Genomic DNA, 16,803 nt, shown 5'->3' with positions numbered 1-16,803 from the left:
AGGAACCAGGCCTCCTTGGAGAAATGGCTGATTTTAAGGCTTAGGCAAGGAATGTCCAAGATGAACCTGGAGCATCTTGTTATGCCACAAAAAAGGAAGTGCTAAAAATAATTGCTGCCATAGAAGACAGAGCAATAGCTTAAAAGGGCTCCCACTGGCCAAAGTTGGGATAATTTGAACACTAAAATAATCTAGGACAATAATGAATCATAGACCACTGAAAAAGTAGGAATGAACCCCTATCAATAATAAAGACAAATAAATGGGAGAAAAGGGGAGGTCCTTGCTTGCAGGAGAATATCAAAGCCAGCTGATAAGCATGGAGGGAGTCCTGGAGTTGGAAAATCATCATTTTGCAGCCATAACTGTAAATATTGGTTCAGACAAGAGCCATCAATAGATACTGAATCTATGGGGGCAATTTTGACGAAGAACAGCGTATTTCAAATCTGAAAGTATCTCCTTACAGACTGCTTATTTAATCCAGGCAAAACAAAACAAAAACCAGTAATTATATAATGGAAAGAGGGGATAAGTCCTTGACCAGGTGATTAAAATTAACATCACCTTTATAGCAGTGTTGTCTACAATAGCCAAATAATGGAAATAGCCCAAGTGTCCATCACTGGTGAATGGATAAGGAAGATGTGGTATATATATATAATGGAATACCACTTGGCCATCAAAAAGAATGAAATCTTGCCATTTGCAATGACATGGATGGAGCTAGAGAGTATTATGCTAACTGAAGTCAGTCAGAGAAAGACAAATACCATATGGTGTCACTCATATGTGGAATTTAAGAAACTAAACAAACAGAGGGGGGAAAAGAGAGAGAGAGGCAAACCAAGAAACAGACTCTTAACTCTGGGAACAAACTGACAGTTACCAGAGGGTAGGTGGGTGGGGGATGGGTGAGACAGGTGATAGGGATTAAGGAGGGCACTTGTCCTGATGAGCACCAGGTGATGTACGGAAGGGTTGAATCACTATATTGTACACCTAATATTACACTGTATGTTAACTAACTGGAATTTAAATAAAAACTTCAAAAAATAAATAAAATTAACATCACCAAGAGAAAGGTGGACATGGATATGACACCCTGAGGGGAACACAGTATCACCTGTAAAGTATTTTGACCAGGAATGCAGCCCTGCTGACAACTCAACTTTAGCTCAGTAAGGGCCATTTCACACTTTTGACCTCAGAGCTATAAGACAGTACGTTTGTGTTGCTTTAAATAATTTAGTTTGTAGTAATTTGTTACAGCAGCAATAGAAAACTAATACACTTGGAATATGGATGACAAACTACATGTAAGTACTCTAACACGGTAAATTTTCTGACATTGATAACCACTATGATTAAGAGAATGTCCTGTTCTTAGGAAATACTCATTGGAGTATTTAGAAGTAATGGATATGACATATGAAATCTTTCAAATGATTCAGAAAAAAAATGTGTGTGTGTATACATACACACACACACACACACACAAACAGAACAAATGATAAAGCAAATGGAAAATGTTAACAGGTAAAGCTGAGTAAATTGTGTATCAATGTTCCTTGTACTATTCTTGCAACTTTTCTGTAAGTTTGAAATTATTTCCAAATAAAAAATTTTTAGGCAATTGATAATGTCATGTTTCTAATTGAAGTGCAGATGAAAAATAGCTGAACTATAATATAACACCAAATGTGTCTTCTTGAAAACATTAAAGGATTGTTTCCCACCCCCAATACTGATCAACTACTAAAAAGATAAAAAGGTCTCTAGATTTCGTTGCTCTTCTTAACACCCGCAATATTTGCTGAGGACTGCTCTGTGGCTGGTAGCCTCCAAGCCTGGCAATAGAAGGGAAGTTACAAGATGTCTCTTCTTGAGATGTTAAGAATCTGATGTAAGGGGGCGCCTGGGTGGCACAGCGGTTAAGCGTCTGCCTTCGGCTCAGGGCGTGATCCCGGCGTTATGGGATCGAGCCCCACATCAGGCTCCTCCGCTATGAGCCTGCTTCTTCCTCTCCCACTCCCCCTGCTTGTGTTCCCTCTTTCGCTGCCTGTCTCTATCTCTGTCAAATAAATAAATAAAATCTTAAAAAAAAAAAAAGAATCTGATGTAAGAAAAAGTGATTTAAATTTTAGTAGAAATACCCAGCTAGAAAAATAGGTAGAACTTGAACTGGTGGCAAGAAGGGAAGAGGCTGGGGAGAAAGAATAATAAGTCAAAGGTTGGAGTCAGGAGAAACCCCACTGAGGGCGACTTTCCAACTAGCTCCTGACACTGAGAAGATGCCCAGAGTCTGATCGTCCCTTCATGCTTCATCTCCTTCTCTTAGGAAACTGTGGAGCAGGGCTCCTAGGAGAGTTCTGGGAGGTGAGTCTGGGTAAATAAAAACTCTGAAAAGCAGCCCACCTTACTGCTTTTCTCTCCAAGTATTTTATAAGCCAGGTGCTAAAATTTGGACTTTTTTTCCTGCAGGTACCAAGAAGCTGCTATAAAGTTTTGGCTAATATGGGGGCGTTTAGCCATTCAACAAGTGTTTTTGAGCCACCCCTATATGTCAAAAACAGAGCCAGATGGAGGGAAGAGAGATACAGGCTGTGTCTCTAGTCACTGTGCTTGAGGGCTTGAGCAGGGGTGCATTTAGGTATTCTGGAAGCCCAGAGGAAAGACAGCTAACCCAATGAGGCTTGATTGGAAAAGCTACCAAAGTGAGTCTTAAGAATCAGGTTTGAAGCAATTGACCAGGGAGATACAGGGAAAGGACATTTGGGACAATGGAAATTGAACAGAGCATATGTGCAGGTGTAAAGGCAGGTGACTGAGGTACATTTAAAGGGGGCCCAGGGCGCCTGGGTGGCTCAGTCAGTTGAGCAACTGACTCTTGATTTCGGCTCAGGTCATGATCTCAGCATCATGGGATTGAGCCCTGCCTTAGGCTCCACGCTCAACGAGGAGTCTGCTTCTTTCCCTCTGCCCCCCCCACCTCGCCTCCCCTCACTCGCACGCACATTCTATCTAATAAATACATAAATCTTTAAAAAAATGAAAATAAAGGGGGCTTAAAGCTCTGCTGGGTGCCTGGCTGGCTCAGTAGGCAGAGCATGCAATCCTTAATCTCAGGGTCGTGAGTCTGACCAGCACTGTGTACCCTGTAATCCCTTGCAGAAATTGTCATCAGCAAGAACTTCATAACATTCAAGTCAATTTCTTCTTTACTAAATATTATTTTAAACATCATTAGAAGGGATTAGAATTTGAGGTAAGAATTTACTTCAGAAAATTATCTGTAAAACAACCTAGTTTTTAATATCTTTAATGACATGTACAGCAAAAACAAAAGCCCTCTAAACTTTAATATGATACTCCAGGATTTCATAACACATTTGCAGCTTTCTGGGAATGGGATTCTATTTCCTGACCTCCAAAATATGTAAATGTGAATGTCATATAAACTACAAACATGTTTTAAACATGTATGTGACTACCTGCAAAGACTGCATATACATATACAAAATATTATCTCAACTACCAAAAAAAAGCTCAGAAAAGACTAATGAAAAAGTATCAAAATGTTAGTTCACACTAAGTATATATAAAGCAGTGTGATTATGAGTGCATTTTTCTTCTTTTTACATACTATTCTATGTACTTTTTAAAAAAATTAATCTCTACGCCCAACATGGGGCTCAAACTCACAACCCCGAGATCAAGAGTCACATGCTCTACTGACTGAGCCAGCCAGCCGTCTCTATTCTATGTACTTTTTATTGTCAGAGGAAAAGTCTTTTTTAAAAAGAACAGTAGTAAATTGATCTAAATTACGTGTGATTATGTTAAATATTTTAAGTCAAGAATTCTTTTTTCTTCTCTTTTTTTAAAGATCTTATTTATTTACTTGAGAGAGAGAGAGAGAGAGAGAGAGTGCACGAGCAGTGGGGAGAGGCAGACGGAGAGGGAGAAGCAGGATCCCCGAGAAGCAGGGAGCCCGACGAGGGGCTCTCGATCCCAGGGTCCCAGGTTCATGACTTGAGCCGAAGGCAGATGTTTAGCTGACTGAGCCACCTAGGGGCTCCTAAGTCAAGAATTCTTATTAAAAAGTCAACACAACATATACTTAAATAAGCTTACCCATATGTTATGATGTGGGAGGAGGAATGGCAGAGAGTAAAACCCCTCCAGACTAAGATGAAGTAGGCAGCCCTTGGAGGCAAAACTTGTATACATGGATTTCAGTAACAGATATACAATGGATAGGATGAAATATCCTTACCACTTAAAAAAGAAAGAGGAATGACTTTATTTTATAAAAATGATAACAACGTTCGTTGTATTCAACCAATACAGAAAAGCACAAAGACCCACCACTTAAAAAATTGCCAGTGTTAACAGTGGGTGGGCTTGTATCCAGACCTCTCTATTCATAGGTACAGACAGGATTCATGGTGGGAATTGCTATACTTTTTATTTTAAAAGGTTTTAGTTAATTGTATTTGAATGCTATAGAAAAAAATTTAAAAATGAAACTGAAGGGGCTGCTGGACTTGAGATAAATGTTTTGCCATAAGGGCTACTGGTTCCCAAAAGAGTTATGTAAGCCAGAGTCTCAAACTTGAGCACGTAGCAGAATCCCTTGGAGGGCAGGCAGACTGCTGGGCCCAAGCCCATTTCTGATTCAGTAGGTCTGGGGTGGGGCCAAGAATTTTCATTTCTAACAATTTTACAGGTGATGCCAATATCACTGACTGGGGACCACACTTTGAGAACCAGTGCATTTAAGCTCAAGAAAAAGACTGTGAAAAACTTAAGGTTGGTCAGTAGGTTTTTTTCTATATAATACAATCTTAGACATTATAACTTGACATGACACCTGGCTGTTCAAGATGAGGCAGTTAGTTTTTATCTTCATCCCACTCCCCCCACCAAGTCCTAGTTGATCAATGTATGCTAATTTTTCTTTGTGAAGATTCTTAACATTTACGTTCTATTCCACAAATGTAATCCCTCAGTTTTAAAATCTTAGTTTTTATTTCAACGGACTCAGAGTTCATACCATTCCTTTTGCTGGAACTCTGTTGGGGAACCTGGTATCCCCTCTCTTCTGGGTTCCCATTAAGTGTCTAGAACCAGGGCTCACTGGACACAAAGGTGTATCTTATCCTGCAGGCTTTGGCTTCCCCAGGCTGCTCTATGACCCTGGAAGTGCCTTGTCCTGGTGAATCTTTCCCCTTTTGCAGAGGTCCTAAGACAGCAGCAAAGACTTTATCTTCCCAAGGGTTTTCCTTGACTCTACCCCACATGGCCTGGTCACCTCATTGGTCCCTTTGTCCATACTGGGGCCCCTCGTCACCAAGATGTCCTCAACTTTGTTTCTTTACTCTGCGCTACTTAGGAGGCCGGGGAGGGGTGAAGTCACACCATACCTTGTTGCATTAGCATCTTCCACCCTCTTCCTTGTACGGTTGCTGCTGGTTACTCTGGGACTGCAGATTACTGAGTTTGCTAGATAATGGAGAAGGTGAATTTCTGATCCAGCTTTATTTTTCCTGCTTCCACCTGGAAGTACCTCCATCCTTTTAAAAAACAAACTTCACAAATGTAGGATTTGTTGGGTAAAATGTGATCCATATTACACATCTACATATTTTATTATAATGTAAATATAATAGTTTTTCCAATTGAAAAAAAAAGAAAATGTGACCTCTAAAATATATATGTAGTAGTTTTATCTGTGATAAGATTATGGGTGTCTTCTTTAAACTGAAATTTATGTTGAGATAAATGGAAATATACACACACCTATTAGAAATAATACAGAGAGATCCCATGTACACTTCAGCCAGTTTCTCCCAAACCATCACATTATAAAACCAGCAAAACCATCAACAGAATAGTGCCTTTTGAGGTTTGTGAAACCAGTAAGAAAGAAAATGTGACCAGGAGATATGCAACCAGGCATGCCAACTTTTTCTCCTCAACTTACGTATATATATGTCCAGTAGAGTACTTAACACTCAATATTGGATTTTTTGTTTTTGTAAATCTCTTCCCCAGCAGTTTATGAGGTTCCTCAGAGGAGGGACGCTGTCATATTGTTCTCTTTGTCTCCCCAGTGCTGGGGAAGAGCCTACTATACAAGGGAGGAAGAGGAGAAGGCAATGGTATGTGACTTATCAAAACTTCCATAGTCTTATGCATTAGAGAATTTGAATTCTCAGTCAATAAAAAATGCTATGGATAAGATAACCTTCTGTTCAGCCTCCACATGCAAATTAGTTATTTAGTTCTTAATAAACATACTCTACTTGCTACTCATCCATTAGCTAGTATTTAATGATTTCTTACTGTGTGTCAAGTAGGATGTTGGGAGTTGGGGATACTATGGTGAACAAGACAGACATGGTCCCTGTCCTTATTTTATACTCTTAATTATAAAGCAAGCCTTTCTTTTTAGGCTTTAAATCTAATGCACTCAATATTTTCTGAATACACCCATGTTACCAACAGGTATTTTGTAAATAACATGCATTGCATATTGAGACAATGTCAGAAGCATATTCCTATATGCCTAAATAGGAAGTCAGTTGTGGAATGATTAATATCGAGTCAACTGTCTTAGCCTTATGTGCTATGCTATGATAAATACAGTCAGAGAATTAATGCTGTATACCAAGTTACATTTCCATGTTCAATGTCCGGTTTCCTTATCAGACTGTTCGGACCATAAAGGCAGGCTGCATGTGTCTTGTTCTCTCTTTCACTGCTGTAATTTTAGCACAGAATCTGTGCAATAAATATGTGTTAACCAAATAAATATTCAAGGCTCATAAGTGTCCCCCAGAATATGAGAATAAATTAATTCTTTTGAAATTTAAGGCAGATGTTATGAGTAGCTCACACAATATAAAGTTGTCATACTACTGCACACATGTATTTCTTTCTTGCTGTAAGTGGAATGTTAAATATGCTTGGAAAACCTGACTTACAGAGATGGTACACAGCATTAAGACAGGCTGTCTACCTAAATTTATTAGCCAGTTTTAATCCAAGTACTCTTGCCCTCACTTACTACTGACCCAATAAGGAATGGCTGCCCTATCTTACAAAGATAGGTAAAAAAAATTAAATATTTGTAGTGAGATTTTTCATAATCCAGTCATGAGAAATCAAGTTCTTACCAGATTTTGATTTTAAAAGTTCTGCCTTTGTATGAAATTAAAATAATGTTCTCACAAACTGGCAAGTAACTTCAAGCAGAAGGAGCAACAGTATTTTATTTTATTACAAATAAACTTTCACAAAAGTTTAATTGGGAATGTATATGTACTATTAAGCAGAACAAAGAAAACAAAAAGAAATAAGGTACTAGGACCTAAAATATCATTTAAAACCCCATCAATTTTATCTTACGCTAGTAGGTACTCAACACAACTGAACTGAAAATAAACACTTTATAATATGTGCTTGCAAAATGTATAATGCTGTAGTAGTAAAGTACAATTTCCAAATACGAGATTTTGTCTGTCAGATTTTTAAAAAGCCTTTAAAAATATGATATGCACAAGCTTGCCCTGAGGGAAAGTAAGATGGAATATAAATTACAAAATCTTTACATATTTTCCACAATAGCATTTTGAAATTGGAAAGAGCAAATAGTGGTGGAAAAAACTGAATGAACCAATTACTAAAAATTCAGTGCACTCATAACTACCTGATGGAAATTGTGAAGCACCTTTTCTTGTGCCTTTGTTTATCATAATATGAAATGTATAAATTATATAGGCCTTGATCTTCAGAAACTTAAGAAAATTTCAAGTTATAAGCCAAACTGTCATCAGAAAGAAAGAAAAATCTGGTATAAAATTTGCTACCATAAGGCCACTGTTTCAAGTTCTTTCATGTACAGACACTATACAATTCAGATACTTTTGTTTTTATTACATAAGCAAAACTTTCAACATATAAACGTCTGGATATAACTCAGTTAAGTTCTATATGAAACCATGCTCGGAGAAAAATGCATCAACAAATAATGCCCTTTTGAGACTTTTTGCAAAAGAAACTGTAGTTAATACAACTTTTAAATTGAATACTGTAATTTAAAAGCAATTAAGTATAAAAAAGTTGCAGCATTCCACTACAGAAAAATAAAGTTATTTTATCAAGAAAGTTACAGTATTAGTGCTTTAGTGCCAATTCTAACTCCTGACAAAAAGAGATGCTCCCAAATATCATCCTGTAGTGTCGTTTCCATATGTAATAATTCCAGATTAGATTGCTGGGGCAACGTTTGCATATTCCTATTGAGAGAAAACAAAAGAAATACAGACTTCAAAAGAAGAGTCAGTTATAACATCTGAGTTAGAGTTTTTTCCCATTGCAATTTTCAAGATATTTTAATTTATGTAGTACCACTTGCAGCCAAGACCCCCACAAAGGTATGTGGAACCCCAAAGACGTAAAGTAACAACAGAACACATCAAAGCAGATATCAAATGGTTAAGTCAGTAGGACAAAGAAAATATATGACACTCAGCACGCTGGTATTAGTAAATTGATGAAAAGGCATTCTGCTATTTGGGTGAGTTTCATTGGGGATTTAAAAAAAAAAATCAGGACTCTTAAAAGTTAGCCCCTCAAGCACGGAGCCTGGTGTGACACACACACAATCTCAAACTGGTATTTGATCTTTGTCATCATATGGTATCTTTAATTTTAAAATGACATGGACTCTTCTAGCTTGGCTGACAGAGAAAGCTACTGGGGAGTGGGGGAAGCATTCTTGCTTTTGGATGGTTACCTACAACATAAAAAAGATGTAAGGCTTCCGTAAACACAGGAAAAGAATTCACAACAATAAAACTGTGATTGAAGAGGGTAATGAAACATGGATTCTATACTGTGATGCTATGCAAAATATTAAATTATCAACCACAAACTGGACAGAATACCATGCAACCAATAAAAGAGCAAAAATGGTAAATGGCATGTTTTTCTGGGACATTAAAAATATTTATTAATACATATATCCTTACCTTTTACTAGGATCTTACATTATTAAAACTGAAAGAAATTTAAAAGTTGATTTATTTTTTGGCATTTACATTAGTATGGAAACATTTAATTCCAAACAAAAGCAGTGCTGATAGAAAATTCTTATTCTTCTTTCAATTTTGGTTAATTAGTGAAATGTTCAAAATACATGTGTGTGTGGTGTGTGTGTGTGTATAGTCAACATCATTCCTCTAAATAGAAGTAGACTTCATTGTGTCCCATTCCTTTGTTATATAATATAAAAAACCATATACATTGACCTTCAAATAAAATATCTGTTGCCTACTAACAGCTTTAAAAGGAAACTCTGACTATAATAATTCATAAAAATTTTTCAACTAAAATACCTTGTTTTCACAAATGTACAATTATTCTGAATCACATTCACCCTTGACATAGCTTCTTCCACACCATCTCTCAGCTTGATCCCTCCATTCTTCCAATTATTTGAAAACCTATTTTAAGCAGAATGTGAACTAGATATACGAGCACCAGGATGGTCTATGTTTTCTTAAGCTGACATTTAGTATCACTGCAAATGCTCCCTTGTGGGTCTTCCTGCATCTCATCTCTTCCCCAGAATCTGCGTACCCACTGCGCACCACACAATCATTCTCAACAGCACTTTCTCCTCAGTCTAGAAAGATGTTCTACTACTATATCACGTCCTCGATATTCTACCTGGCTTTTGAGGCCTTCTATAAACTGCACACTCCTATCTTTACCCAACTCTCTACGTTCTACCACCAAATACAGATCTTCAGCTGTAGTCCTTTCTATGCCCTGCTCTTCTCTATGACTCAGTTTACCTCCTCTGTAAGAGGAGAGTAAAAATCAAAGTACTTAGCATACTTTCCCTGGCCATTCCTAACATAGTGATTTTTCCGTCTCTTTAGACATTTGCCATCTGTGAAATTAAGCTCTTCAAAACTATGGTTGTACAGGTGAGTTAATATAGCACACCTGACTGCTATCCTTTGAAAGCCTTGCTTCCAAGGTTGGCCCCTGGTTAACAGCCAGGGACTTAGATTTTGGGAGGATCCCCACCATTGATGAGTATCTAAACTGTGCAAACACTGTGGTCTATGCTGAACACCTGCTTTCCTTCAGGGTCTGGAATTCGGGTATGTAACTGGCAGGGGGTGCCTACGTGACCAGCCCCCAATAAAACCCTGGCCACCGAGTCTCTAACGAGCTTTCCTGGTTGGCAACATTTCACATGTGTTATCACAGCTCGTTGCTGGGGGAATTAAACACGTCCTGTGTGACTCCACTGGGAGAGGACTCTTGGAAACTTGCACCTGGTGTCCTCTGGACTTCGCCCGTGTGCCAATTCCTTCTGCAGGTGTGCTGTGCAGCTTCCACTCTAATACGTCACAGCTGTGAGTGCCACCATATGCTCAGTGTCCCGAGTGCTCCTAGCAAATCACCAGAACTGGGGCTGGTCTTGGGGACCCCAACACAATGGCTACTATTCACTAACATTTTAGAGCTATAAATGAATGTGTGAGAGCGGGTGTATGTATATATGATTAGGCTTGATTCTATTCAACAGGCATTTTCTGAAGACGGACTATATGAAAGGCAAAAAGGGGAAGATATGAAGACTAATGAGATACCCTCTAACCTCAAGGAGCTGATGATCTATTTGGAGAAACAGGAAGGTAAACAGCAACAGTTAGAAACCAAATGAAACAAGAGCTAAAGAAGGGGCTTTGGTAAGGCTTTATAGTGGGTCTTAAAAGGAAAGCAGGGTTTAATAAGAAAATGATGAGGATCAAGAGGCTATTTCTAGGCAAGAGAACAGCAGGAGCAAAGATACAGGTACATGAAAATTTCTGTTATGCTCCAAAAAGCAGAGGGTCCATGAAGAACTGTGCTTACAAAGGCAGCTTATTAGGACTGGAGCTGGTGAAAAAGTCCAGTCTCTTCACTTGTAGGCAACAGAATCCTTGGAAGGGGTTTGCATAAGAGTGACATGAGTCAATCTGTGTTTTGGGACAATAACTGTGCTAGTAGTGAATGGACAGAATAAGCAAATCACAGCAGGCAAGGAAACAAGTGAGAGGCTCCAAAGATTCCAAAGACAGATCAGGAATACATAAAAATGTAGCCTACGCTAAAGGTGGCATTTTCAATCAGTGGGGAAAGGACAAATTATTCAGTAAATACTGTTAAAAAACTGATGATCCATTGGGGAAAAAATTAGATTCTAACCTCACATTGTATCATAAAAATGAATTCTAAAAGGAATAAATATGTATACGTTTAAAAAATTAACCATAGAACCACTTAAAGAAAACATTGTAAGGAATTTTTATAAGGATAAGTATGATATGAAATTTAGAAGCCATACAGGACCAACTCAAATAGACTCATGAACATTCACAAGTTTTATAATGTAAAAGCCACCACAAACAACTGGCAAACATAAAATAAATACCAGCAAAATGTATGATAGGTTAATACTCTCAGTAAATCAAGAGCTCTTACAAATAAATAAGAAAAAGTACTATCCCTCAACAGAAATACTGGCAAAGCACAGAAATAAGAAAATTAAGAGAAGGCATGCAATTGGCCAATAGACACATAAAAATATGCTCACATCATTAATAACCAAAGAAAGGTAAATGAAAACTATTTTCTGCTATTAGGTTGACAATGGATAATAAAGACTGATAACATGGAGTACTAGCTATGGTGCAGTAAACAGGCTCTTTCATGTACTTCTGATCAGAGTATAAATGAGTAAAAGGCAGACTATGGCAAGGTACCAAAATGTCAGTGTGCCCAGTGGTGTTACCAAAAATGAAGAAAACCTGTAAGCTATCCCGAAGTCATCAGCAGAGGCTTGGTTAAGTAAGTCAGCAATTATCAAACGGGTATGCCTACCATTAGGGACATATGAAGACTTTCCAAGGAGCATGTGGGGACAGATCGTTTGGAAAGAAGTAATATCTAGATCTTCAAATTCCCAGCGTTCACTTTCCAAAATTAACCTGTCTGCACAACTGGTTAGGGCTGGTCCCTCACCTCCCATTTTATATGAGAAAGATACACCTTCTCATCCTGAATTTCACTACTTTGCATTACCCGGGGATTCCCCAAAACAGGGCAATTGGAAATATTGGCAATGGTGTCAAGAAAATGAACCTGCTCTAGCAGCTAGTAATAAGTAGCAAACTTCTGCAAGCCACATGGCTTCTGATTCTTTGCTTTTGTTTAATAAAATTGAAGGACGACAAAATCAAGCTGTCAGTAAAAGAACATTCAAAATAGTTTTTGATGACAGATCACTAAGGGTTTTTTTGGCCTATAATTCAGAGTGAGTCCAAAGAACCAAGTGGCATTGCTACAATAAAGTCCTTTCATTCTCATCTATATAATCATATAGACAAGGTTTCTCAGGACTTACATCTATAAAAAGAAAAAATAGAATGGATACTTAGAACACTATTCTACTAGCAATAAATAACATTTATATGTGAATACATGAACTAATTTAAAAGAGAAATGCAATTCCAATATAACTTTTGTCTAATCAATACTTATCAAAACCTGTAATATATTTATGCCACTTTGATCAACTATAATGTTAACTGAATGCAGAGGAAATATTTAACACCTAAAAGTCACAGAAATCTATTAACATTATATGTCAACTTTGATTTGGTGATCAATGAAAGACTTCCCAAGATAAAAGTCTATGGGGGAAACAGAAAGAAATCCAAATTCAAGGCAAAAAAGGGAACGATACAAAACTTCTTACGTTAAAAGAGGTTGTCTGCATATTTTAGAAAATGAATGATGTTAAATCATCAAATTTCTGTGGTGTGAGGTTCCACTGAAGAGCTTCCAAAGAATGATGTAAGTTTTAGTTAACACTCTCATTATTTATATGCCAGAAATTATATATATCCCTTAAAACAATTTAAACTTACGACAAAAAAACTACTAGATACTGACCTAAAAGTGTGCAAGGAGGTAAATAATTTTTCAAAATTTCAGGGTATGTGAGCACAGAATGGAATAATATGCAGCCATTAAAATGAATGAGATGAGTGAAGTAATGAGTGATAGAGGACTTGCACTGGCTGAAGTTGGACGGAGAACTAGGAGGATTAGTAGGAGAAGTTTCTAGATTGGCTGGCTGGCTGCAAGGAGAAATCAGCGGTCTGGGGAGGAGAGCGAGTTTGATTTTATTTTTAACAGTGTTACTGAGATCTAATTCACACACCATACAGCTCAGCCATTTAAAGCATACAATTCAATAGTTTTTTAGTATATTCACAGAGGTGTGCAACCATCAGTCACTACAATTGGTTTTAGAGTATTTTCTCAGCCACAAAGGATCCCTATACCTGTTAGCAGGCACACACACGCCCCTATTTTCCCCTAACTCCCCAGTCTCTGGCTGCCGTTAATCTACTTCCTGTCTCTATGGCTTCATTTATTCTGAGTATCTCATATAGATGGAATCATACAATATGGGGTCTTTGTGACTGACTTCTGTCACTTAGCATCATGTTTTTAAGGGTCACCCATGCTATAGTTTGTATCGGTGAAAGTCTGATTTTGAGCAAGCTGAATTTGAGGTGCCTTCAGGACAGCCATGTGAGGGTATCTTGGAGGCAGCTAGAAACCCGGAGCTCTGGAGAATGGTCAGGGCTGAAGACATCACCACAGGAAATGGCTAGGACCTCGGGAAGAGGTGAAGGCAATCAAAGCAAGTAGAAGGAATAAATAAAGAGAAGAAAGAATATAATGCTAGAGAATGCTTGTATTTTTTAAAGGATGCACTGAAGAAGAGAAACCACCCAATAAGACAAAGAAGTCAGAGAGGTAGAGAGTAAAACTGGAGGCTCCAGAGGTCAGAAACGTCTGAAGGTGATGATGCCACCCTGGCACACTTCAGCTCCAGGGACAGAGCAGGTGTGTCACAGATTCTTGTCAGTCACCTGATCTTGGTTCCCATTCTACGTACTCCACGACTTTCAAGGGTTTTTTTCAAGCCCAAGTGCCACAGATTCCAGTCTTTAACTTCCTTCTTGCAGTGTCTTTATGCTCTCTCCTTTCTCCCCTTTGTATCCATGGGCAGAGCTCTGGTAGGGACCTTGCTGACAGGCACCCTGAGGACCGCTAGAGAATCTATGATGCTAAGGAACTCCAGGTCTCCCTGACTGAACACACAACTGCTAGTATTTTTTCAGAGGCAATGTTCTGAGAGGTGGCTTCACGAATTTTTACTGTGTTCTTTGTCCTACTCTGGTACATATTCAGACCCTCGAAAGAGTTTCTGAAAACTTTGTGATGAGCAGAGGATATTTAAGGGGGTCACTTGTGAATGTGAATAAAAGACCAGCCTTATTCCAGGTGGTAACAGACATTCTTCCCATCCCCTCATCTTCTAGCCCAAGCACAGAATTCAAGAGAAAGGTGACACAGTAAAAGGGAATCTGGGTGCCAGAATGCAATTAATAATGACAAGTGCCAATCAATTAGGAGAAGAATTTCAGTTCTGTACTTCTTAATACTGCTTGGGAATCCTGCCCCTTTGTAAGCAGCTGGGGAGCCACAATTGCTCTTGTTAAGTAGGACAAGAAGACATATTAGGAGCACATCTAGGATCTCCCCCACCCCTCCCTGAGGCTGTTTGGTGTTGGAGAGAGGAAGCACATGTCTGATGGCACAGTAACCCGATCATAATACAGATGAGCGTCACCAGACTTTCAAACCATGAATGATCAGCCCCGGCATTTCAACACGGTCAGGGAGTGAGCAGTCCAGACAAGATCAGTCTAAACCTTCCTGGTGGACAATGAGGCACGTGTAGGTTCACATCTACTTTCAGGCTCAAGCAGCTCCAGGGCACCTAGATAAATTAATTGGTCATGAATCCTTACTTAATCTAATAACAATAAAAAGAATGAACTCACTATTAGGGCAAAAAGCCAGACCAGTGCACAGATACAGGTCAGACTATAGCTTCTCTCCGGGACAGGACCTTCAAAGTTCCCTCCAATACGGAAGCTTGAGATGAAAAGTGATATAAATGGTACCTCATACTCTGTAACTCTATTTGAGCACAAGTGTCCCTAATCTAAGGGAACGGGGACGTACGCAAGACTGGAAAAACTGAAGACTACAAGACTTCATCTCTTTTCTTTAGGGCATAAAGGATGAGGTGAAATGATTAGGTCTAATTCACCAGTTTATACACATGGAATGGGGTTTCAGAGTAGCACAATACTACTGGGACAGCCCACAGGCCAGGAAAGCCTTAAGTACCTTACTTCAGACCTTGGCAGAAAACAGAGAACTGCAATGCCTCATTCCTTTCCGTAAAGGTTGGAGTGTGTGGAACTCAACAGTTAAGTAGGGTGCTAAAAGTAGGGTATGTACCTAATTTCATGCCATATGTGTAGAGCTGGGTCTTGTTCAAACACAAACCTATAGAAAGCCTATTTATGCCTTACTTATAGGCACTGACAGTAGCCAGAATGGAAAAGCCCATGTCAATGTAGCTACAATACAAAGACATAGAAGTAGCATCCAGAACGGTAGGACTAAGAAAAAGAGTAGTAGACACCGACTATTAAAAAGTGCAGTGTGTTGGGACTACTTCTAAAGCACTCAGACAGTAGCAAAAGGCAAAAGGAGGGCAGGCTATGAGCTGCACTGGACCTTAACTGTAACTGCTACATTTTGGATGATACAAAAGCCAAAGCCCTAACAACTGGAGACTCATAGCAGCTTGTGGCTCCCTCTAGGGCATATTTCTTTTATTTTTTTTAAAGATTTTATTTATTAGAGAGAGAGAAAGAGAGCGAGCACGCGAGCAAGCGGAGGGACAGAGGGAGAAGGAGAGAGAGAGAAACCCAAGCAGACTCTGCACTGAGCACAGAGCCCAATGGAGGGCTCGATCTCAGGACGCTGAGATCATGACCTGAGCCAAAATCAAAATTGGACACTTAACCGACTGAGCCACCCAGGTGCCCTTCTGGGACACACTTCTTATGTCCTAAGATGAAGGCTTGATGTCTGCTTTCTATTTGCCGTTAAGTGAAGCTGGTGGTCAACGTGGTCTGGAAGGACTGGGTAGTCAGTAAGAAATGGGCACAGTGAGCAGCAGCTCTTTCTGCCCACGGGTCCTGTCCCCGTGCTTTAATAAACCACCAATTTTGCACCAAAGACTCCTCAAGAATTCTTTCTTGGTCGTCAGCTCCGGACCCCACCCCACTGAACCTTGCGAGTATTCCATGTCCTCATCAAGATAGTGGGAGCTCCTTTAAACTGGCTCCTGAGGAGTTAAGATGGCGGAGGAGTAGGGGACCCCTTTTTCAGCCGGTCCCCCGAGTCGAGCTGGATAGGTACCAGACCAGCCTAAACAACCACGGAGTCAGCCTGAGTCGCAGGAAGATGCATCTGGATCTCTACAAATGAACATCTCCAGCGCTGAGTATTGAGGTACGAAGCGGGGAGCCGTGAAACCGCGCACAGATATCGAAGATAAATGGAAGGGGAGGGAGCCGCTCGTGTTCGGGCGCTGGGAAGGGTGACACTTAGCACGCGGGAGCGAAGCGGGGCTCGCGGCGGCACCCGCAAAACAGCAGACTGAGACCGTGAGCCGGGTGTCGGCCACCAGGCATCTCGCGGAACCGCGGAATCCCGGTGCGCCACTGATCCAGACTGAGACCGAGCTCCGAGCGCGAGCGGCGGCTGGCGGCGTTAGGGAAACACAAA

At 39.6% G+C, this 16,803-nt stretch overlaps 1 protein-coding gene across 6 annotated transcripts in view; it reads right to left on the bottom strand.

Moving 5' to 3' along the window:
* Nucleotides 1–7,262: 7,262 nt before the first annotated feature.
* The window catches only part of BCLAF3 (BCLAF1 and THRAP3 family member 3), a 67,575-nt gene continuing 58,034 nt past the window's right edge, over nucleotides 7,263–16,803 (bottom strand). For 5 of the 6 annotated variants that reach the window (XM_040633622.1, XM_040633631.1, XM_040633647.1 and 2 more), the window contains one exon: nucleotides 7,263–8,308. In XM_040633622.1, coding sequence (XP_040489556.1) covers nucleotides 8,185–8,308 — 124 coding nt within the window. In that variant the 3' untranslated portion in view covers nucleotides 7,263–8,184. The remainder of the gene's footprint in view (nucleotides 8,309–16,803) is intronic. The other variant, XM_040633646.1, reaches the window with a different exon arrangement.

This window comes from Ursus maritimus, assembly GCF_017311325.1.
Source record: "Ursus maritimus isolate PB19 chromosome X unlocalized genomic scaffold, ASM1731132v1 scaffold_X1, whole genome shotgun sequence".
Lineage (NCBI taxonomy): Eukaryota > Metazoa > Chordata > Mammalia > Carnivora > Ursidae > Ursus > Ursus maritimus.
This window is presented reverse-complemented; position numbering and strand designations above follow the sequence as displayed.